Consider the following 24784-nt stretch of genomic DNA (forward strand, 5'->3'; position numbering starts at 1 on the left):
TGTTCGGCTTTTTCATTTTGTATATATTATACGTTTTGTATATATTTCGTACGAGACTATTAGAAAAAGCATAAAAAAAAAAGATACTTCTGCATAATTCGGAAATGCACTTTCGAAACACCCTAAAATCTGAAAAAAATGTTTTTTCAGAAGTGGATCTCCGAAAACACCTCAAATTTAGTGTTTTCGGAGATGCACTTCCGAAGTCTGGAAAAATTTAGAAGAAAAAAAATACTTCGAAAATACATTTCCGAAGCAGAGATAAAGTGGGGTTTTCGCTAATGATGACCCCCGTAGGGAGGTGGATAAAGAAAAAACCTAAATTAAAGCTAGTTAACATGACTTAAACAACATGAGGCAAAGTAAAGTACTCCATTAGACAAGTACGTGCAATCGCATAAAGCCGTTGATTTTGGCGGGTTCGAATCTCTCTTCCTTCACTTGTAGAATTTCTCTCTCTTCTCTTCTGGATCTGCGGTGACACCATGGCAACTTCCAACGGCTCCGACGACAGAACCACTCCATCCGAATCGGCGTTAATCTTTCTCGGAACAGGCTGCTCCAGCATGGTTCCCAATGTAATGTGCCTCATCAATCCCTCTGATCCTCCGTGTTCCGTTTGCGCTCAGTCATTATCTATTCCGCCTGAGAAAAACCCTAATTACAGGTACTCTCTTCAAACGCCTTCATCACGATCCGTCTTTTTCTTTATATTATCTTCGTTTTATGGATTTTATGGTTTTGCAGATGCAATACATCTCTGTTAATTGATTATTGTGAAAGTAATGGCGGTCACAAGTATATATTGATTGATGTTGGTAAGACCTTTAGGGAGACGGTGCTTAGATGGTTTGTTCCTCATCGGATTCCAAGAATCGATTCTGTGAGTTTATGTTTATATGTTCGATTTTCGATTCAGATTTAACTTCCTTAGTGAAGCTTAATTTTGCTGCCAATCAGTACTGATATGCTAATTGCTAGTGTTAGTGATTGTTGTATGCAATTTTACATTCTCCCAGCCCATGGAAGAATTTTATTAATGAGTCATAAGTGATTAAGTATGGTAATTGCATATTATTCAAGATCATGGATTGATTATTACAATTTGATTTTTGCCTGGTTTTTCTTCATTTTCTGTATAAAATGTTCTTTGTAATTTGTATTGGCCGGAACTTTTCCTTCTTTGAAAATAAAATATAAGTTCTTGGTTGAGTTGCAGATTATTTTGACTCATGAACACGCAGATGCAGTCCTTGGATTGGATGATATACGTGCTGTGCAGCCTTTTAGTCCAATAAATGATATTGATCCCACCCCCATCTACCTGAGCCAGCATTCGATGGATAGGTACCTATAGTGATTGTTGCATGTTTTGATTTTTGTTTAGCTTAAATTACATTTATCTTCCGCCTATTTTGATAACGTACATAAATATATCTGAAGTTTATAACTTATAAGGCATTACAAAGTAGCCTTAACTATCAAATAGGTGCAGAAAAAGTAACAGAACCATTACCGTTGATATTAGTTATACTACTTGTTTAAACTATAAGTTTTGACATAGCATTTGCACCCTAGGTAAATGCTTTAAGAAGATATACATAAACACAGATTTTTGTTTAAGTTCTTTATGGTTAATTAACTCATTATGTATCATTAAGAATAAAATTCAGCTAATTTAATCACCTAATGTAATCTTCAATCTGTTAAAAGCTAACTTATTAATCAATATTACTCTTTAAGTTTATTCTTTAATATAGATGATATAATTCTGTTGCTATTGCAGGATAGTCATGTGAAATATTAAAACTTTATGAATCTTTGAGATGAAAGAAACCACTGAACTCAGATGTTTGTATATTTGGGAAAATTGTTAACCACAATGTTTCTCCTTTTCTAAAAAGCAAAATGGGTAGTTCATTAATAAAATGGTACAATCAGTACTAAAAATATTCAATACTGAATCCCAATTCAAAAGCAGTAAGCAGAAGTTCAGCCAGTAACAGCAGCAAATTTAAACCAGTAAAAATTGAAAACCAAGCCAAAACTTATCCTAACATCAAATTGAGCAGAACAAGATTTGCAGTAGCAGATCAGTTATATTTGTTGATCACTTAACCCATAGATTTCAATGTTATTCCTATCTTAGCATGAGTTATGATGCACCTTTTCTTTGATTATATGGGCTATTCTATACTCAAGTAGATGAATTCATATTTTAAAACTTGGCAACAGCATAGAAGAGAAGTTCCCTTATTTGGTTCAGAAAAAACGCAAGGAAGGACAAGAAATACGAAGGGTAGCTCAGATTGCCTGGAACATTATTACTGATGACTGCAATCAACCATTTTTTGCATCGGGATTAAAGTTCACTCCTTTACCAGTTAATTGCGACTATCTTTGTCCTTATGTTAAGAATACATTACTCCTTTTTAGTTTTTACAAGATGACTCACTGTTTTTTTGTCGATGTAGGTAATGCATGGAGAGGATTACATCTGTTTGGGATTTCTTTTTGGTGAGAAAAGTAGAGTGGCTTATATATCTGATGTTTCACGGATTCCTGCGAGTACAGAGTATGGTACGATTTGAATCACCGGGGCATATGCATTTCTTCAGTGCTATCTCACAAGTTGGACTATAAGTGTGCTAAGAGATATCTTCTCTATTTGTTTTATCATTTATATGGCTCTCTTACTTATCTATTTTCCGAAAAAATATGACCTGTCATGTTGTAATTTGAAGTTATCATCATTGGCCTCATTTGGGCAGGACTAGTTCCTTTTTAGATAGTCTAAACATCCTCAATTATAGAAGACAAGTTTTATGTTGAGGTGTCTACATAACTAGAAAGTTTTTCGGTTGATTTATGATTTTTGACATCTAACAATAAATCTCCTTTTTACAGCTATTTCAAAAAGTGGAGCTGGACAGTTGGATCTTCTAATATTGGATTCATTGTATAGGGTAAGTAGTTCCATTTTAAATTTTTTTGGATTTATAATAGTGTACATGATATGCCTTTGAAGGATCTTTTCATGCACAATTAGCATGATGCATGATTTCAGGTGCATCCAGCATTCTTTATTTCTGGTTTGTTGTTTGTGTCAGATTCTTACTTAATGTCACTTTCCTGAGAGGATTTTGCTTACATGTGGTGTGATAAAGTGCTTCTCACTTCACTGGTGTTAGGTGTTAATTATTTATTGGATAGTTTGGGAGTTATTTTGATTGTGTCTAGTGCAAACCTTTGAAGATAGGACACAGTAAATAGATAACATTTTAGTAAGAATATTAAATGAAAATAGATAACATTTTCTGAAACCAAATAGACTCTTGTGTTTCTTACTGGTTCAATTACCTGACACTAATTCTAACAGTTTTCTTATTTTACTTCCTCAATCATTCAATGATAGATGTCTCTAATAGAACTGCATTAACTATTGGAGTATTAACCATTATCATAAGTGCATAATGGTATATAATGGCTTAGAAGTGTTGTGAAGCCTATAGTAGAATAGAATATAATGGTTTGGATTAGAATATAGAAAGAAAACATTGCTTATTGACAGATAATCTCTGCCTTTAGTCTCGTATAAAAATACCAACGGACTACAAGATCATAAATGAGGAACAGAAGACAAGGATAATGCAGATGACACTAACCTTCTCGTTCTGAAACCAAAAACTAGTCTCTCTTTTTTTTTCTCTCCCTATTGTTTATATCCTATTATCTATGATTCTCTAACCAGCCATTTAAACTAACTAACTAATGAGGTGCAATTATCTAACGGTTTCTCTCTTTGTTTTTGTGTGTCATTGCAGACTGGGTCACATAACGTTCACCTTTGTTTTCCACAGGTTTGTTTTCAGTTTTGCAAATTAATAATTACACTATCTCACTGGAGGTAAAACATTGTTCATCTGTAATTTTACAGACTCTTGAAACTGTTAAGAGGTTGTGTCCGAAGCAAACCCTTTTGATTGGAATGACTCATGAGTTTGATCACCACAAGGACAATGAGTTTTTGAAAGAATGGTCTAAAAGGTATTCATTTGTAAAGAAGTCAAATATTGACTGTTGCTAATACATATAGTAATAATTGACCCAACAATCTGATAGTAGCATGGTCATGTAAATGTAATAGTATCTTTGGATCTTTTATGATTGTGCTTAGGGAAGGAATTCCGGTGCAGCTTTCCCGTGATGGTTTGAGAGTCCCCATAAACTTATAACAGTGGAAGGTAATCTCTTTGCTCCTAATCTTCATATTTGTAATCTAGAACGGTACATAAAAAAGGATATGAATTTCTCATCACGATTAGCAGCTTGCATTTGTTTTTATCCTTTCAATAAACATTAACGATATTAAATCTTAACTTGTGCAGTTATCCTCTTGCAGGGTAAAGCAAGCGACGATGTATAACATATACAGTTGATCTTATTTAGATTCGTTGGAGCCTGAATATTTTCACAGATGCTCAGTTTTTGCAGCAATTCTAGGAACCGCCAGTTTTGCTAGTTGGCGGCATTTGTGAATGTGACACACTTGTAACTTATACTAGAAATCTTAATTTTTTCAGTTAAACTCTTGAAATCTGTATTAGAACAATTTTTATTGCAAAATTGGATAGCAGCGACTGAGTATTAAGAGCTAAAAAATATCACCTGTACTGTATCCTAAGACTCTTTTGAAGGGTCACGTTATGCGCCACTAATCTCATGACTAGAGATGAAGGGCCCTTTGTTTTGATTTCTTTTAAAAATAATTTTTATAGTGTTATATAATTTTTATGTAAAAAAAGTTTACAAAGAAGTTCTTTATAAAAAATTTCAAATAAAAATTTAGTTTGAATAGGTAATTATTTTTAAAATGTTATTTTAAATATTTCATAATTTTATGGAATATTTCTTTTAATATCAAAATTTTAAAAAATCACTTAATTTTGAAGTTATTTCAATAGAGTTTCAGAAAAATTATTTTTCTCAAGAATAGAGTGAGCAAGGGAGATACTATTCATAATCACTCCTATTATACAAAGTGGGTATCTCGCCACGTCAATCTTAACACTATTCATAATCACGTCTATTATACAAAGTGGGTATTTGTTCACATTAGTCTTTGTAGACGGGTTCATGAAATGGAGATATATTTTGATCAGATAAGTTTTCTTCAAAAAAGCAATCTCCAAATTTGAATGACTCATGCTCCTAGATGTCACCCATCATGAAAGTATGACCCATCATTTTCCACGTCTCTTTATGAGAATTCAGTTTCCACTAGAGACTCTGATTTCTGCTGTGTGACTTGAGTTGAGCTTTCTCTAATTTTTATGCTTTTAAACTTTTGAGACTTATACAAGTTGTATTGTCATTCATGTTCTCTATTTCATGGAGGTTGATGAAACAAACATACTCCATTAATTCTTGTGATTTTTAGACTAGGAGGATAATCATCAACGGTTTCCCATAAATGAACATCACTCTTACAATCAAATAACTTAGTTGCATGATCTATTTGATAAGGTCTGTGTAGGCAGAAAACATATTTGAGTTTGCTAATAGCCTCTATGGCTAATCTTCGCTCTTTCACTTCATCTAGGAGTGCCTTTAATTGATTTCTTCATGACTTCGGTGGGTATCACACATCAAAAATGAATTACATAACATTAAAAATCAGTGGCAAGCTTTAAAAAAAAATTTGCTTAAAACACAAGTGTATGTGTCGACACATACCTTTGAAGGGTATGAAAACACTTAGAAGGGGGGGATCAATTAAGGGGTTTTCTTTGGGAAATAAAAATTCACACGATATTTTTATCTTGGTTCGTTTGAACTCAAACTACTCTAGTCCACCCGTCAAGGTGATTTCTCCTCTCTCCGTCGAGGACTTAATCCACTAATCAAAACTTGATTACAATTGGTTCACGAAGGCAGCTGCCAACGTCTTCTTGAGAATCTTAACCACAACTTGGTTACTCAAGGAATAATACACAACATTTTCTTGAGAATCTTAACCACAACTTGGTTACTCAAGAAACGTTACAACAATAACTTCTAACTAGTGGACTTCATGCTTCTTAATCGAAGATATATCACAATTGTGGTTTTTCACTATGTTTAAATACAATGAATATGACTTTAGAATGATAACATGAACAAAGTATTTTCTTTCAGCATAAGATTTTACGTGAGCAGCTCTCTTTCTATTTTTTTTCAAATGATTTTCTATTTATAGCCTTTGGAAATTTGTACGTTGCTTCCTCGTAAATTGTTCTGCAATAAATGTTTGCGTGTCGCCTTGGTTTTGTGCTTTGCATGCTTCTTAATATTTTTTCCTCAAAAATGCTTCAGCCATCTTTTGATCATTATGTCTCTAACGGTATTTTATCTTGTATCAGAACTTTGCATTTAGTTTTTCCTTTTCTTCACAACTTCTGTCTAGACTTTGTGAGTGTAACTTCTATCAGAATTTGTCTACAGCGGTTGGTGCATTCATAAGTTACTTCATGTATTAGAACTTCTTGAACTTCTGCGTGACTTTTCTTTGTTTGTTTGTTCAGCTTTACATAAAATCCATGTTCTGATGGTACTTGAGTTAGAACTTCTTCTGAAATAAGAAACATATAATTAAAGTACCACATTTACTTATACAACATTTATTTAATTGTTATCATCAAAACTCTAAGATATGTCTAGAACCAAACTATGTTCTAACAATCTCCCCCTTTTTGATGATGACAAAACATTTAAGTTCTGATCATAAATTTTGTATATACTTAGAGAATAATTTAAGAGATAACATGCCTGAGTATATTTTTCTCTCCAGCGTACTTTTTCAGAAGATTAGCTTGTTTTTCTTTTCAGATTGCTTCTTTAGAAGATCTATCAGATTTGTCTGCTATCTCCATTTTGTTCACAATTTTTTCAAGGTTGGGTGGGGTTTTCTTGCAGCCAAAAAATCGTCCTCTTGAATGTTAGGACTCTTGTGTATATATAATGGATTGAATTAGGTCATAAATATGGAATCAAATCTTGATAATTTGTGAGATTGATATTTGATTTTCAATCATATGCAATCTTTCTAAATTTGCTTCAATCTTCTTCCAATCATGCCCAATGATTTCCTTGTGCTCTAAGACAAATTCAAGGCCTTCTAGAATGCCATAAATCAAATCACACACCTAAGAAACCTCCTTTGTGATAACCTGATACAGGTTGACATATGCATTAATACAGGTCGACAAATGACTTACATGTGTCGACACATGCTGTTATTTTTCATAAAATTTGCATTCTTTTTCACATTTTTAGGTTTCCCTTTTGCCTCCAACTTGCACCATTATAAATCCATCATACATGCATCATTTTCAATTTGATGAAACCATAAACACATACTAAGATTGTTCATCATCTTCAACCTCTATACATACACACAAACAAAGTATACATAATCATTATTTTTTTGGGTGCCATCTAGACTTGGTTGATAATGTTCAATTAGGGTTGGTTGTAACCTAAGTTTGGGTTGAGAATCATAGGAGGTTTCATCGGAAAAACTGTGAGAGTTTTTACTCCAAGATCAAGGTGTTCATTTGGGGGTTTTCGACAAGAGTTACGCAATTGGATTCGATCTAGTGAAGAGCTTTGAAGAATGGGTGGTTCTTGCAAAGGAATAGTGTGAGACGGTGAATGAATTGGTAATATTGGGTAACAATAAATCGCAATTTGGATTCAACCGAGTAAAGGATTTGAAGAACGACAGTTTCTTGCAAAGGAGTATCATGAGACAGTGAATCAATTGGTGTTTGTTAGGTGACTTGATCAAACTCAGATCAAGGGAACATAATTTCAAGGATCAGCATCAAACATAGGGTTTGTAGGGTTGGATTGCTTGAAATATCTTGTAAATAAGTTTTTGCATGATATCTCAATTCCAAATTAGAATTGGGGATAGATGTAGCCGTAGCGAGGACAATCAGTGAACTGTATAAACAACTTCTCACGTCATCTCTCTTTCCCTCTCTCTCTCTCTCTCTCTCTATATATATATATATATATATATATATATATATATATATATATTGCATTTAAATTTCCATTATCAAATTTTTAAACATATTGATCGAGCGGTTGATTCGTAATGATTTTCCGGTAATTGATTTAAACATTGTTTATTTGTTGATTGCCTTACAATTAATTCGATTGTAATAGAATTTTGATATCAACAAACTTAAAGGAAAAATCTGAAAAAATCAACCGCACACCAAGTGTTCAATAATTTAACACTTTGAATTTTTGTGCTTAAATTGATTGGAAATTGGTTGGTTAGTGATTATATTAAAACTGTTAAACGAGAATTTAATTATTAATCGATTGTATCATTGTTCTTCCATACATAAGGTTGTACGCATATATGAGGTTCCAATAACCAGTTTCGTTTAGACGACTATCATCTAAACACAATACTTCTGCTTGTCATATTCTAAACGTTTTCAAAAACTTAAAAATATGATTTTTTTTTTTTAAGATTTGAGGATCTATTCATCACTCTCCATATGAGTTTTCGTCGTCTAACATATTGCACACGAGATTTGGGAGTTACTGAGGAGGTCATGCTAAAGGAGTTTGATGCTAATCAGGGAGCTCACTTTTGGATGTCTTGGCTTTGGGATAGGTATACCGAGCTTGTGGCGGTTCAATAGCCTTGAGCATGTGAGTTGGGATTGGGGGTGCGCTGCATTGAATGTCTTATATGCAGCGGTTGGAGTTGCTACTGCCTTTTTTTGACGACGCAGCTTACTGGCTTTTATAGTCTATTCCAGGTATATTAAAAATTATTATTTATAATTTAGTTCTTATTTAATTTTTATGTACGACATTTCTTTATTTGTCCATGCTCTTTTATTAATGTTGGATATAGGAGCATTTCCCCCATCATTTGTGCAGGACATTGCAGCTTACCCTTGTTGGCTCCCCATGGGCGAAGAGATGAAAGGTCTGAAAAGCAGATCCAGGTAGTGTTGTGGAGTACAAGAGGAAGCTTGATGAGCTAACAGTGGACGATGTCATCTGGATACCCTACACATATCACATAGTCCATCAAGAGTTTGATGAGCTTTCTCGGTGGGAGACCTGAGTGGCTAGACACTTACCCAAGAGGTGTTTGTGCTAGTATGGGTATGTCCAGGGTATCCCACGACTAATTCCTATTGTTCCAACTTCGGGCATTGACGGGTGGTTTTAGAGTAACATCATCAGCTTTTCTTGTGCCATCTAAGATAATGTAATGAGGGTTCCGCATGATGCGGAGTGTGGGGATGGTTACCTAGAGTGGTACCTTACTGTATCACACTCTCACATAATCCCACCTATTGAGAATACGAACAATGATGTTATGTCTTCTGATGATGGGGGAACTGGCGATGACGTGTCAGCGCCTCCACTTAGTGTTGATGACCAGTAGCGCCAACAGATGATCATTGTTATTATGCATAGCCTCATGGGTTTGGTAAACCCAGATGGCGAGTTTTTACCGTATTATCACGGGCAACATACATATCTTGTGGGGGCCTATTTAGCAATTTGATTTTACATTTGTATTATTTGTATATTTCGAGACTCATACTATTTAGCATCATACTTTTTATCACATAATATTTTGATGATTACATATTTGAAAGATGAACATAACTTAACAAATTACAACTAACATAAATAAATATCAAAACCTAGACATTACCAGATGATTCTGGACATTTCAGCATCTTGATTATGTCGTCGACATATCTTAAAATTGTCGCATCAAACTCGATTGGTCTCTTAGTTAGCATGTGGTGAAATTTTCTCGTCATAACCTTCAAATCTTCATCGGTCTTCAATTGAATAAGGTCGTATTTCACTTTTTCATCAATATCAATCTAGTCTACACAAATATCGATCTTACCCACCTTTCTATTATCGGTGTCGAGAAATAAATCATTTAATGTGAATCTCAAGACAACAACGATACATGTGGTGCCCTCTGGAAGCCGAAACTCTACGGGAGGTTTCACCTTGTTAAAGTAAATAAAATTGCACTAATGAGGCTTTTCCATGAGGACCTTCTGACAGTCCGTTTTGACAGAATATGTTGATCATGTTGCTTTTAGGATATGGCAGGGCGAGGTATGTAACATTGCTTAATTTTTATTATGCAATATGATTTATACTATTGTGTTTTAATTATATTTTTGTAATTGTATTTTTTTTTGTTACAGGAGCGTCACGTGCTGAAGGTCACTTCTCACGGGTCGAAGTTGAAGAAATTCCGCGAGAGACCGATGCCTGAGGAGGTGGCGAGGATAGTTCGGGACTTCCATTTGTTAGACTTTGTTGGATGCTCCCTAACGATGTTGGACGCCCCTCTATTATCAACTTTTGTAGAGAGATGGCACCTGAAGACATCATCCTTCCATCTTCCATTCGGGGAGATAACGGTGACTCTAGATGATGTTCATTCCCTGTTTCACCTTCCGATAGCTGGTAAGTTTTCTACACTAGTTCATAGGGACCAGGCGACGGCGGTGCACATGGTGATGGATGCGTTAGAGGTTGATGAGCTGGTTGTGCTCAAGGAGTTTGGTGACTCTCGGTGCTTTCACCTCATGATGTCTTGGTTGAGGAAGATTTATCAGCAGCTTGTCGATGCAGAGAGGTACTAGGCTGCCGTTAGGGCGTCCAATTCGATCGGACTTTTAGTTATCCTACAGGCTACAACGAAATAATTTCCACACGGCCTTCTCATCTTCATCATTCTTCAACTCGATTAAGTTGTATTTCACCCTTCCATTTGTATCAATCCAGTCCTCCCGAAACTCGATCTTTGTCACTCTTCTGTTATCGCAATCAAGCAGCAAATTATTCGTTTCTTTTAAGGTGGCAAACGATTCAACATTGTCTGGAATATTGGTTTGAACAGCAGGCTTGCGACCATTGAAATACACAGATACTTTAATCAAATACTGAGGAAGAGGCATTTTGTTAAAATGATGTGTTATCCAATAACCCTAACACCCTATTTATACGAATGGTGGTGCATTCTAGACCACACAAATGTGTCGATGCAATCGAGACCCTCCAAAAGTGTCGGCAAAATTTCAATCGTTTAAAAAACAAAAAAAATGTAATATACCAGAAATTTAGTTTATTTGAAATTTCTGATATACTGGAAATTTGAAAATTTCAGTATACCTGAAATTTCAAATTTACGGTATACCTGAAATTTCAAATTTCTGGTATACTGGAAATTTTGAATAAACTAAATTTCCGGTATGGTGTACCCGAAATTTAAAATTAACTGAATTTCTGGTATTTTGTCCCGAAAATTTTGAGGTGCATTTCAGAAATTTGCTTTGAAAATTAGTTGGTTTTCACATTTTTTTTAACAGCGATAAAATTTAATTAAAAAAAATGTGAACACTCCGGTACCCTTGAGTTTAGTTGGGTACCGGTACCCTCAACCAATCAAATAGTGGAATTCAATGCCACATCATTTTTATATTTTATTTTAAGATAAATTAAAATTAAAATTCAATTTATACTAAAGGTATTGGTATCCAACTTAAATTCATAGATACCAAAGAATTTATCTAAAATTGAGGAGTGGTAAGTTAATTCCTCTTATAAAATCCCTTTATTCTGATGTATGTTAAGCGTGAAATTCATGAAGCTGCATTAAAAAAAGTTTTATGCGACCGTAGAGAATTTCCTACCTTTAAAATTCGATGCTTTTAATAACTGTGTCTTTATCTTTCTGAACTATTCTTTTTGTCTCATCTTAATATTTTTTGAGTTAAAAGATAGTGCACTGACAGTGTAAAATAATTTTACACTGTCATCCAATAGAAAATTATAAATGTGCCATATCATTAAGTTTTTTTAAAATAAAAAATTGGTTTAATTGAATACATGGGTGGTGATTGGTTGACAGTGTAAAAATTCACTGCATCACCCATTTTCTCATACTTTTTTAATCATTCACATGTCCATCAAATACACACCAAAAACACTCAAATTATTCAATAAGAAAGACACCTAATCTTATCCCGTGATAATAATACTCTAATAGTAAAATGCTAATGGATGTCATAGTAATTGATTTTCAAAAAAGTACTATATAAAAATAACTATCGAGGATTGATTTTCATGGTCATCCTCATACACAAAACATTTTTGTTTTTGTTACAATGAGACGTGAACATGAAGTTGAAGTAGTCAATGCACGTGACCGACTTTGTGTTTAATTTCCATGTCTTTATTATTTTTATATATCATTTATAAGTTACAAATAAACAAAACCAAAACCATGAAACAAGTTGAATTGAATTTCTCCACATACAACATAGTCAAAAACATGGAATCATTCTAGAAAGCAACTTCATGGAAGACTCAACTATGCGTGTCTTATGGTTTTGCTTCTCATATTTGACTTGAACACTCTCAAAGACAAAAACAACATCAATATATCTCAACAACATAGAAAGATTAAGAGTATACAAACAAGAGAATATGGCATGTTCTGTGGCTTTTAACAACAAGAATTTGGAAATAAGTTTCTTTGTTTTCAAACCAACAATTGTGATTATAGATGATCTTGTTCATGTTCTCAAACTATTCTCCTTAAGTGCTGAAAACCTTGGTTGTGTTCAAAGCTCCATATTTAGAAGCATCCATGGAAATATGGTAATTTCTTTCTTTCTTTACTTTCTCACAATAATTCTTATATAGTGTATGAGACACAGACACCAGACACAACAATGATCCAGACATGTCAATACTGGTAATCATGATATAAATGTTTGTTTTCTCCAATCAGATTATATGGTATGGAGCATGGCAGAAGCAATCCAACAAAGAAAAAGAGCTTCTAACCTCAACTCTTGTAAGATAAATTCCATCAAATCAACATTTTCTCTTCATTTTAATGATTCTAATATAACAACTTTTTGTTTACTTTGCAGAAATCAATGCTAGCCAAAGTATCAGCCATGGCTAAATTAATTGACCACAATTTCCTTGAAGCATATGCTGGAGAATCAATAGATGGTTCATCAACTGCAAAACTAACAACTGGAGACATAATATCTATAAACACAGCAGACACACCTAGTAGAAAGGACCTTGATAACCTTTCCTACGCCGTGTTAGCTTTATTCAGATCGCGCTTTGCGAAAATGGAAGGTGTAACTTCAGGTCTGTGTTTGAAAGGACAAACTAGACCAATTGTTGTTTGCATTCATGTGTGGAAGTCTCTTCATTTTTGTTACTCGTGGATTCTTAACTCGGATCACAGGAAATGGATGATGCCTTATCTTGAACGATTCTCGATTGATATGAAGTATGATATTTTCAAAGTAGTGTATGTTAGTGGTGACAATGTTGTTGATGTTAATTATGTTTCTCATCATCAAATGTTAGAAAATGGGAAAGGGAGTATAGAAAGACAGATTATGCAGAATTGACATTTCCGTGAAAGATTTCAAGTTTTGAATTATCATCTTTAGCTTAGTTTTTTTTTTTGCCTTTGTAAATATTGTTGATTACTTTGTGAAAATCAGATTTATAAAATAGATTTTAATGAAAGAGTTACTAATAAATATTAAGTTGTAATTGATGGATGGGTGAATGGGGTGACAGATTTCCGAGGTGCAGATAGACACGGCAACGGAGGCAGCCGGTTAGAGACAATTTTTACCTAATGCTGTTATTGCCCTGTAACCTAATTAAATTCAAGTTCTTTTAATGGTAGCAATGGATTCAAAACAACTTTGCACTCACTATTATTGCCCGGCACCCTAGCTAGATTTAAGTTCTCCTCCCCATTCTTTCACAACTTCTGACTAATTAATCACACTATACTTGGATTTATTCACACTATACTTGGATTTATTCAATTAACAGAATTAAATTACACAACCCCATTCCAATAGACTCTGGATTAATTTCAGGCTCTGCCACCATCCAATGTTGCGAAAATTCATTTTGATCATGTGAAATTGAACAAAGTAGTTATTTGTTTGAAAGAATCATAGGATGTAACAACTATTTTGAATTCGGAACAAAGTAATAATTCAATGATCTTGCATTAAGAAATGTACTTTTAAATTACATAACACCTATAAAAATAGATTTATAAAACTGGTCAATTATTCCTAGATATTATTCACTTCTATCACTCTACCATCATTCAAATTCCAAAATTTATCATTTCATAAAAAAAAATTCAAACCTTGTCTCTAAAACTCAAACACGAGATAAAAATAAAACAGAAGATCAAATATTTAGTCCAACAGCATAAAAATGTTTCATCAGGCATAAAAATCTTTAATTTCTCATTACAAAAACCATGTCCTAGCTATGATCTCGTTACGAAACCAACTCAAAATCTCAAGATTCAACTACAGAAGAAACAGACATTACAAGAATGAAACAAATGACTCCTTGGTTTCCCTCATCCAATGCCTTTAAAGGTCTTGAACACTCAAACCTGAAAACATCAAGAGAATTATAAGTAAGTTGCTACGCACAAATCAATAAGACTATACATAACACAAATTGAAATATACATAGAAACATATAACAACCTCTAATGTTTAACTGATGTATCATCAAATCAAAACAATTTTATGTGACAAAATTTGGTTTCTGCAATATGTAATGATATACTGATGGCGTATACATATAAATACAGTACTTATACATCCTATCTAATTATATGTAAAATTCAATCACAGACCTGGAGGAAGTGATTGCTTCAACTTGTCGGCTTTCTCAACGTCAAACACACAGAGTGTGTAAAGGTACTTGGAACATCTGACCTTGAACTTAACGACATCCTTGCTCCTCTTGATTCTCACTGACCTAGCATCCTTCCTTCTGGCAGTGAGAAGGAAATCCTTAATCTCATTTATTTGCTTAGGCTGTATAGGACACCATATAAATTGTAAGAACAATTGCCATATAGTATCACTATTACATATGCAAAGATACTTCAATAACAACAAACTAAAAAAGGTTTAAGAACAACTAACACAACTTAGGTCCTGTTTGGATATAATATATATTAATTCAGTACTTAAATAAGTCCCCTTAACATGACAAAAGCAATGGTTACACAAATCTATAAAAGCTCACAAAACAATTACTATCTATGTTATAATTGAAAATACTGATTTATTTTAAGTCCAAAATCCAAAACAAGAGTATAACCCTAATAGCTTGTATATCATAAACCTAACTGTAGTGTTTATGTTTAGATAAAACTATGAACCACTCAACAAATCAGTTATTGAAGTTTTACACTTTCAATAGATTAATTGTAAAATTTAACTTCACCCAGCATTCTAATATCAAAACATTCAGAATAATATCTCACAAAAAATAGTCTTTCTAACGAAACAACATTGTTACAATTAATGAAAATGATTGAATCAGTTTCGATAATTGGTTTTTCAGAAGAATAACAAGATCCGATGAATAAAGAAGAAACGATTATATTGAATTGAATCTCGAATTTCAATAACAGATAAAAGAAGCTGAAAGAAAAAGCGGAATGAGAAATCACCATAGTTCCAAGCGACGGTGAGAGCGAAGGGAAGGAAGGAAATGTGATGTAAGCTGTAGAAAGTAGAAAAGTGGCGCTGATAAACCCTAATTCTAGCCGCTCTCTTACTTCTTGGACTTGTTTGACCAGAAAGCCCATATCATATTTGGGCCTGTGGCCATCTCTTTTTTTTTTTTTTTTTTTGGGTTTTATGCCTCGCACCCTACAAGTTATAACTAGGCAATTTCTCATTGCACCGTGCAATGGGAGCACCTCTAAAAATCTTAAAATATTCTTAGAAGAATTCGGAGATATATCTTCGAATGCATCAATATTACTTTTTGTTTAAATTTAGTTCAGAAATGCATCTTCGAATTCACCTTAGGGTAAATTCGTAGATACATCTCCGAACTATGTATGGAGTTAATTCGAAGATGCATCTTCTAATTATTGTCGGTGTATTTTTTCCATAACTAGTTTACTAAGATTGTGGTGTTTTCCATCCAAACTAATTTTAATTCAATTAAAATTGTCATTATTTGTTTCAACGATTAATAAAAACGAATATTATAGAATTGAGTAATGCGTTAATTAAACTAAATATTATAGAAACCGAATATAATAGAAAAACAATTGCTCTCCAAGCCGATAAAAAAATAAACAAAATACGATTAAAAGCATAGCCTACCGAGTATGCTTAATCCTAACACCCCGGCTCCTCCTCTGCCTACGGTAACCCAAAGCACTTCGTGCCTCGGTAAGAATGGAACATGTTAGGGAAACTACTTCATCACCATCTCTCTCAAACAACCCAGACTCTATGCCCTCACGTGTAATCCACATAATGTTATGATAAATCGGCAAGATATCAATGGCATGATCATCCTTATACTGCTCATTCTCCAGGATCTCCTCATGAGCAGACTTAGGGGGACTTCCAAGAGCGAGCATCTTATGTCAAGTAACTCCACTGAGATGTTGCTTCATGACTCCTATACTTAACCAATACAAGACGACTCTTAAAATCCTCCAGAATTTCATCCAACTCTCTGCTGACAATAATGATAGGAGCAGTCTGGAAGGGGGACCTCAAAATGATATGCATTTACCTAAACTGTCGAATGCACTGCTCAGGCATATACCTGCACATCATATTAGTCCCACACGCCAATCATCCAGAGTATAAGAAAATATGGTCGAATGACATCATATTCGTCCATTTACAACCTTCACTCAGATTGGAGTATAGGTAAACCAAGCACGCGCCACCCTAATTCCACTCGTGAATGGACTCCAAGTCGATAAAATATTTGAGGTAAGCCACATCCACGTAAGTTGCACTTTTGTCCTCAAACATGGATGTGCCAACCAAGAACATGAAGAAGCACCTCAGGGCACACTACATGTAGTAGGCAACCCAATGATCATCTACGTGCGGGTGTTTGGCTATCTTGCTGCCATACAAATCCACCATCCAAGAAAACTTGGCATATGCACCCCTGGTGTTTCTACACTGCTCAAATGCTTCGCATAGTCAGTTCCCAAATAAGCCACTATCATATCCACTACATCATACGTGTTGATCTTAGAATGATCAAGTAACCTTCCTCTAATGGGAAGGTGTAAGAGGCATGCTACATCATCTAACATAAGAGTCATTTCATCAATGAGGAGGTAGAAATATGTCGTTTCGTTGTCCCATCTTTCAACAAATGGAGCCTCAATGTCGTGGTTGGTGGTGGTGTACCCGGAAGCACAAAGACCTGCAAAGTAGAGTTCTAGAGTGCACTTTGGAACCACTCTTCCTCAGACTGATAAAGATTATGAATCTTTCTTGCATGGTTCACAAATTTCAAACATTCACATTCCTATTGAAAATAAAATATAACAATCTCATTCAATTTGAATTTGATTACAAAATAAAAAAATAGCATCGTTGAAAAATATACCTCTTCGTCCCAAACATGCGGAGTCACATTCTCTCCAAAGTATATCAATAAAGAAGTGTCTATGGGCCATCCTGGAAAAAGGTCTGGAAGTGGGCATCCATAGTAACAGGGACTTACGTTGCAACTGGGGCAACTTCATTATTGTGTGCACGAATTTAGGATCCTGAACCTCATGATAGTCGACTCCTAGAGATTGACGCCTCCCTATCGTGAGGCATATGGGGGCGGTTCTTGCCTGCTCATGCATAGGAGCCCTCTCGCAAAGAGCATCACTGTTAGGGTGGGTCGCCCGAGTCTCAACCTTTCATTGTTTTTCAGCCATAGCCCTTGAAAAACATAATAAACGAGATTAGTATATGAGGAATTAAAGAGTTTAGAGATGTATCTCCGCAAACTTGAAACAGAACACTTCGAAGATACATCTCTGAAAAAAGCTTCATCCAGCTTTAATGGCATAATTTTTTTGCAACTACCCTAGTCATCCAAGTATCATCAAAACTCATCCAAATCCTATAAACAGAGTCTACACGTAATCTATTTCAAATTCTAATGATATCTAATGAACTAAAACTATCATATTTGAGATAATACATTAATCAAAAATCAAAGTAAGATAAATGAGAAACTTACTCAAAAATGTATTGGTGAGGGTGTAAAGTGACCTGATGTTGAATGCAGTAGTTAGATGGAGTTGGGAATGGCAAGATACAAATAAATGTTGCTTCAAAACTTGAGCTTGAGTTGGAATTAGAAATGGGTAGAGTGAGGTAAAGAGAAAAGATAGTTTTGAGTTTCTAAAAAATGAAGAAGGAGAAGAGGGAGAGTCTGGTGCGAGCTTTAAATATGCTCACCTAGTTTAGAGATGCATCTCCGAAATAGATTTTTGAATTAAAAAAAGGTTTATTTTGAGATTTATCTCTGAACACATCCTACAAATCCCTTTGAAGATACATCTCCGAATTAACCTGTGGTTAAAAAGGAGATTTGGTGCATCAAGATATACATCTTCGAAAATAATGGGCATGTTAGAAATTTTGCATAGGGCTTGGAAGAATGTGTTAGAACAAGAATTGTTGTGATCAATATTCTTAGTTTTGATGATAACATTATATATGAATTTTGTATAAGATAATGTGGTACTCTAATCCTATGCATTTTCCATTTCAGGAAATATATAAAGAGTATGCACAATTCAGCGCAAGAAGCACTGACTCAGAAGGTTCAAGTATGCAACATCAGAACATGCTCTCGCAAGACATCAGAAGATGGTCAAGCAGAATCAGAACATGGTCTATGAAGCATCAGAAGAACTTGAGTTCAAAAGCAGAAGCACTGAAGTTCTTATGGTATCACGCTAGAAGCACTTCAAAGTCAGAAGACAAGAAGATGCTCTGCACCAAGCAGTTTGACTCTGATTAATTCAAACGTTGTATCTACAAACATCAGATCAGAAGCAAGTACAAGATGACAGGCTACGCTGACTGACAAAAGGAACATTAGAAGCTATTAAAGGAAAAGTCAGTTAAAGTAGTTAAAGCAAGGCTCGAGGTAGTTGACAAAAGAGTTAAACATTAAATGCAATGCTGTACGGATCACGCAACGCATTAAATGCTCCCAACGGTCATCTTCTCATAACGCATATAAATAGAAATTCTGATGAGAAGCTGAAAACACAACTCTTGCACAAAATACAGAAACACTGTCAAATTCAAAAGCTCTCAAACTTCATCTTTAACTTCACTACTCTTGTAATATCTTAGTGAGATTTAAGCTTAGAACTTAAGAGAAATATCACAGTTGTGATTATAGCTTTTTAAGAAGCATTTGTATACTCTTGTAAACATTTATTTTACATTGATTTGTAAAAGGTTCCTAGAGTGATCAAGTTGTGATCAGTAGACTCTAGAAGACTTAGAAGTTTCTAAGTAGTGTATTTCCTAGAGTGATCAAGTTGTGATCAGAATACTCTAGAAGACTTAGAAGCTATCTAAGTGGAAAATTATTGTAATCAAGGTTGATTAGTGGATTAAATCCTCAGGTGAGGTAAATCACTCTAAGGGGGTGGACTGGAGTAGTTTCGTTAACAACGAACCAGGATAAAAATCTTTGTGCAATCGTTTTTATCTTAAGAGTTTTTAAAGTCACACTTATTCAACCCCCCCCCCCCTTTCTAAGTGTTTTTCTATCCTTCAGAATGTACAAGAATGCATTGATAAATTTCCATATAACTAACATCCCTACCCATTGGAAATTAGACCAATATACCTTTTAAACCCAAAAACAATCTAAAAAATTTATTTTTCAAAAAAAATTGTATCGTTTCAGAAATTTGCTGGAATATTAAGAATATTTACAAGGATTAAATATGTTTATGGTCCCCCAAAATATCACAAACTTCACTTTTAATCCCTCAAAAATATTTTATAAAGAATGGTGTTCCTAATAATTTAAGTCCACATATTTGGCCATGGGTTAATAATAACGGGCATAAAACCAACAAAAGGATACATGCTCAAAAGGGGGTAAACGACAGATGATGATAATAATAATAATAATAATAGTAATAATAAAATAATAATAATAATAATAATAATAATAATAATAATAATAATAATAATAATAAAGGGGTGGCTAGAAAGGCTCTACCTGATAAACAAAAACAATGGATTGGTGTGTGTATTCGTATAGTTAATATTCAAAATGAACGTACGCACACCATGATTGATAAAGACATACCTGACTACTCTCTCTTGATGGCATATGTGTTTGGATTTTTCTGAACTCACCGTGACAGGTAAAACTGACAGCTTCCATAGTGTCTCTTTGTTCAATGTTCTTTTGCTCTTGGTTCTGATAACACGATTCAACTAGTGCGTCCAATCATATACAGAAGTGTTAAAAAGTCAGGGTGACTTAAGCATAGGACTCTCAAGCATGTTGTACGAGTGATCAGTATCATCCACTATGCGCTTTGTTTAACGTCGCATGGCTCGAAGGTTCATTCCCCTTTGTTATGGGGGGTATTTCATCTTCTACACCTAGCTGTTTGTTGAAATTGAAGAAGATGCCCCCAGATGAGATATGATGCTTGAAACTTTCTCTGGTTAAGGTCTCAGGACATGGTTTTCCCCACATGTTCTTATCATGCCAGCTAGGAATATCCATGATTTCAAAATCAACTAGAAAGATAAATTTTTCTATTTCCACCAGTACATCTTCAGCTACCCCATAGGATTGCTTTATGGTGTGATCAGCAAATTTTAACTTTGTTCATCTATCGCTCACTTTTCCAATTCCAAGCTTTTGAAATATGGATAATGGCATTAGGCTCACACTAGATCCCGAATCAATTAGAACCTTCTTGAAAGTTCTGTCTTTTATAGTGCATGGTATTGGACCGACCCATGATCCTTTTGCTTGATTGGTATTTTCCTATCTAGTGATATTGCACTGCATTTTCCATTGAGGATAACCGACTCATATCCTATTGGTCTCTTTTTGGATATTACCTCTTTCATGAATTTCTGATACAATGGCATTTGCTCAAGTGCTTCAAAAAATGGCATATTGATCTCTAACTTTTTGAACATTGTGTTAAATTTCTCAAAGTTCTTCTCTTTTGGATCCTTCTTTGTCACTCTCTTAGGGTAAGGTAACTTAATCACTGATTTAGCTTCCTTTTTATTTTTCTCTCTGATTGGCTTTACGAGTGACATAACTTCTTCCTGTTTCTTCTGATGATCTTTAATTTCCAATTCCACCTCCAGCAAACCTTCCTCTTCTCTCCTTTTGTTTCTTTATAATTCCCACTTGACTTACCACTTATGGTCTTAATGGCATTAACATTCTGATGCTCTCTTTGATTTGTCACAGTTGCACTCAGTAGGGAACTTGCTGCTTGAGCATTGGCAAGTTTTTGTGTTATATGACTCATCTGAACCTTAAGATCTCATAGTTATTATCGTAGAAACTAGAATAGACGTGCATGATAAGGCGGAATAGTCTATCAATAAAAAAGTAAGTTATAGTACATCTAGTTGCAATCGAACATGAAACATAATCCTTGAATCATTGATAAATTATTCAAATTTGATGCTTAGGGAGAAACAAATAGAAAACTTTGATGTTGAAATCGGAAAAAAAAAATCTGTTTATCACACAAATCTAGAGGATAATATTTTTAAACTAGATTACAACTCTAAAATAATGCTTTATTGTGACTTGATCTTCTTCAAGTCTAGAACGTTCAAATTTTATTATTGAATAAAAAATCATTAAAATCGAGAATCTCAATACCACACTTTTCACAAAAAGAAGTCACTCTAGTAAACAACTTATCTCAACCATTTTTTCGAAAGTGTTAAAAAGAGCTTTCGTTGAATGAACCAAGAGAAAAACATTAACTACATTCCAATCTTGTTTTTGTAAGGCTTGCTAAGGACATATGTTATCCCCATAACTTATTTCATCAAATATAAAATCAAATATTTTCAAGTAATTATAAGAACTATCAACATCCTCCCGTATAGCAGAATTTCTTCATTCTTTTTCATTTTTTAAAAGTTGAACAATTTTTTTTGTACATGTTTATCAAGCTACAATTAGAATTTAAACGTTATCTCTAATGAGTATGTCCAACTTCTTTCAAAATACCAGCATAATTTGCACATTTACTAATTGCAATTTCATCAATCTCTAACAAATATGCATTTTCTTCTAATTAGTGAGTTTGTAACTCGTCATGACGCTTACTAGAAAAAAATAACATTAACAATAAAAGACAACTTCTAAAAGAATGTATGAATGGTTTGACTTCTCTTGATGTAGTAACCAATGCCAGTTGAAATCGATGAGTAGCATGCATAAAGACAAACTTTCATAAAATTGCTTATAAGTTGTTCCATTATCCTCTCATATTATTAGGCACGATGATACCAATGGTCATGAATGTTAGAAACATCAAGTTTATGTTATGAAAGTATATCACATACTACTTTCTTAACAATTAAAGATGTAATTTCATTATTATGTGTCACATTAAAAATTCGCTCTTGTATTAAATCAATTTTATCAAACAATCTTAATACAAGAGTCATTTGTTCTTTTTTTACTCATCACAATCTTCATTTACAATGATACAAAACTTAGAATCACCAATTTTCTCACAAAAATACTTTACAAGAGTTTTTTTTTTTTTTAATTTGATGTGAAGTATACTTATATTTTTTTAGGAGCATTTTCCAACACAACTTTTGAAATTTCATTATTATAAGATGCTAAGAGTTTTAACAATTCAACAAAAAAAATCAATTTCTTTAATTGTTAATTTGTTATGGTCCCTAAAAGTATAAGCTTGAAATATTATCCAACGAACAATCTTTGTTGAAGTCTTGAGATATAGTCAATTATTTATTCTTTGACTCTAACTTTTCACTTGAATAATATTTTTAATATACTCATCTCAATTCAACTAGTCTTGACATGCTTGTATTGCATTATTATGTGATGATCATTGATCTTTTCCTCTGTTTTAAGGAAAGAACAATGTTTTACATTCTTAAATTTCTTTCAACTTCTAAAACACGTAGAAATGAAGATATGTGATCTAGAATGTCCACTTAATTATTTACTAAACACGTAACATGATAAGCAATATGCAGCATCTACCAATAACCAACGGTGAATATTTAAGCCTTAAAGAAAAAATGTTAAACAATTCATGTTGAAACCGTCTTGGAGTATCCTCGTTACCACCGGATAAAAGATATTGGTATAGGCCCATTTTAGATAAGTAGTTTGTATTGTATCCCCTTTAATTTTTCTCAAAAAGTTATCTAATGTATGAAACTTTTTACTATAAAAGCTATCAAATGTGAAAATTTTGCGATTGTAGACTCCATTTTTTCCCCTTCATTCAGACATTCACTATACTCTAAATTCCAACACAATGCATTAATGGTAGTACAAACCAACTATTCCTATCCAGCAGCACCACCCCCCCTAGTACTATTCTCTTAGATCAAAAAATTAATTCCCAATTTCAACATAAATTAACAATAATAACATCGACCGACCCTTCTGAAACTGTAACTCCTCTTTCAATTCATTGGTTTTGCAAACAAATGCAAGGCAAGGATCTGACGCAATATCGTTCCGAAACAACAAAATGCTATTCAACTTGTTTGTTCAATCAACTCACCCAATATCTCCGGCCCACTCGGATCAATAATAGTTGAACATTTTCATGATATTAGGTTCAATGTGCATGCATAAACATAAACATTATATGACAAACAATACAAGTACAGCAACAATTTCCACAAACAATAAGTCACATAAGATCCAAACACAAGTTTATCATAGTCACAATCTTTTTGGTCATATTGTGGGTGACATAGCAAAACTAGAGAGTAGAGTGTGTCCCAAGAAATAAAGTGATAGAAAAATAGTAACTCTTCACCTAAAATATAAAGTGGGGTTATGGTCGTTGGGTTGCCAACCCTTTATTTACATTGTACTATTATTATTTTAGATATTGCCCTACCTTGTCACCATTCCATACCTTTTAAAAACTCCCTAACAAATAAGGCAACCCCACACAACATGCATCCAAATAAATTGCACAACCCTATACTTAACTCTAACTTCTTTAATCATCATCTATTGGCATGTGCGAATTTATCTGCATCAAAACCATTTTAAATTTTCGGAGACCCTCTGTAAGATAATCACAATTAAAATGTGACAAATTAGATATTCTACTTTGTCATAGTTAAGGTATGATGTGTAAGATAATCACGATTGAAATGTGACAAATTATGTATTCTACTTTGTCATAGTTAAGGTATAACTTAATTCCAGTTAAAATGTGGCAAATTAAATAGAAATTCTATTTTGTCATAGTTTAACTGAAAAAAAATATTTTCTAAACCCTTTTTAAGCATAATTTAAATGTGTCAAATTTTAGATCATATGTGATTATCTGTCTTGCACGCCCACAAAGACAGACATAAAGACGGACATGCGCGTTAACTTTTCCTTTCCAAGAAAGATCAACCTAGACTATGGAGTCAATTCCAAATACTTTGTACACACGAGGGCATGAGGAATGATCAAACAAGATCAAAATGGAGAAACGCACACCTGTTCACTTTACCATTGATGATGCAAAAGCATTGCATCAAAGGTGAAAAAATGGTGCATGGCCAAAATCAGCACACGACAAAAAGAGGGCCACTTACACATTAAATAG

At 33.8% G+C, this 24784-nt stretch overlaps 3 protein-coding genes across 4 annotated transcripts; 2 read left to right on the plus strand and 1 right to left on the minus strand.

The window, feature by feature from the left end:
- The first annotated feature begins 351 nt into the window (after nucleotides 1-351).
- On the plus strand, nucleotides 352-4834 carry LOC131625899 (putative hydrolase C777.06c). 2 transcript variants are annotated; one of them, XM_058896735.1, is made up of 10 exons: nucleotides 352-667; nucleotides 748-883; nucleotides 1220-1347; nucleotides 2236-2383; nucleotides 2475-2580; nucleotides 2908-2966; nucleotides 3825-3860; nucleotides 3938-4047; nucleotides 4178-4244; nucleotides 4389-4834. In XM_058896735.1, the coding sequence occupies exons 1-9, from the start codon at nucleotides 486-488 to the stop codon at nucleotides 4233-4235; spliced, it is 963 nt and encodes a 320-aa protein (XP_058752718.1). In that variant the 5' UTR covers nucleotides 352-485; the 3' UTR covers nucleotides 4236-4244; nucleotides 4389-4834. The 2 variants fall into 2 exon arrangements, with proteins under 2 accessions (XP_058752718.1, XP_058752717.1); XM_058896734.1 differs by having other exon boundaries at nucleotides 4403-4829.
- Nucleotides 4835-12278: 7444 nt separating this feature from the next.
- On the plus strand, nucleotides 12279-13637 carry LOC131625908 (uncharacterized). The gene is made up of 3 exons (XM_058896743.1): nucleotides 12279-12723; nucleotides 12857-12922; nucleotides 13002-13637. The coding sequence occupies exons 1-3, from the start codon at nucleotides 12550-12552 to the stop codon at nucleotides 13500-13502; spliced, it is 741 nt and encodes a 246-aa protein (XP_058752726.1). The 5' UTR covers nucleotides 12279-12549; the 3' UTR covers nucleotides 13503-13637.
- A 683-nt stretch (nucleotides 13638-14320) lies between these two features.
- Nucleotides 14321-15741, minus strand: LOC131625909 (large ribosomal subunit protein eL38z/eL38y). Its single transcript, XM_058896744.1, has 3 exons — nucleotides 15605-15741; nucleotides 14777-14960; nucleotides 14321-14527 (listed from the first exon to the last, which is right to left on the minus strand). Exons 1-3 carry the CDS (start codon nucleotides 15605-15607, stop codon nucleotides 14505-14507), a joined length of 210 nt encoding a protein of 69 aa, XP_058752727.1. The 5' UTR covers nucleotides 15608-15741; the 3' UTR covers nucleotides 14321-14504.
- Nucleotides 15742-24784: the final 9043 nt, after the last annotated feature.

This window comes from Vicia villosa, unplaced genomic scaffold, assembly GCF_029867415.1.
Source record: "Vicia villosa cultivar HV-30 ecotype Madison, WI unplaced genomic scaffold, Vvil1.0 ctg.000250F_1_1, whole genome shotgun sequence".
NCBI classification, from domain to species: Eukaryota; Viridiplantae; Streptophyta; class Magnoliopsida; order Fabales; family Fabaceae; genus Vicia; species Vicia villosa.

What these genes read in the sequence shown, in the direction of transcription:
- LOC131625899 (XM_058896735.1), top strand. Translation starts at nt 486, where the DNA reads ATGGCAACTTCCAACGGCTCCGACGACAGAACCACTCCATCCGAATCG. An exon ending in AGCCAGCATTCGATGGATAG is followed by an intron (nt 1,348 to 2,235) that starts GTACCTATAGTG and finishes ACTTGGCAACAG; the next exon opens with CATAGAAGAGAAGTTCCCTT. An exon ending in TATTGGATTCATTGTATAGG is followed by an intron (nt 2,967 to 3,824) that starts GTAAGTAGTTCC and finishes GTGTCATTGCAG; the next exon opens with ACTGGGTCACATAACGTTCA.
- LOC131625908 (XM_058896743.1), top strand. Translation starts at nt 12,550, where the DNA reads ATGGCATGTTCTGTGGCTTTTAACAACAAGAATTTGGAAATAAGTTTC. An exon ending in GAAGCATCCATGGAAATATG is followed by an intron (nt 12,724 to 12,856) that starts GTAATTTCTTTC and finishes TTCTCCAATCAG; the next exon opens with ATTATATGGTATGGAGCATG. An exon ending in AGCTTCTAACCTCAACTCTT is followed by an intron (nt 12,923 to 13,001) that starts GTAAGATAAATT and finishes TTTACTTTGCAG; the next exon opens with AAATCAATGCTAGCCAAAGT.
- LOC131625909 (XM_058896744.1), bottom strand. An exon ending in GAAGCAATCACTTCCTCCAG is followed by an intron (nt 14,528 to 14,776) that starts GTCTGTGATTGA and finishes TGATGTTTTCAG; the next exon opens with GTTTGAGTGTTCAAGACCTT.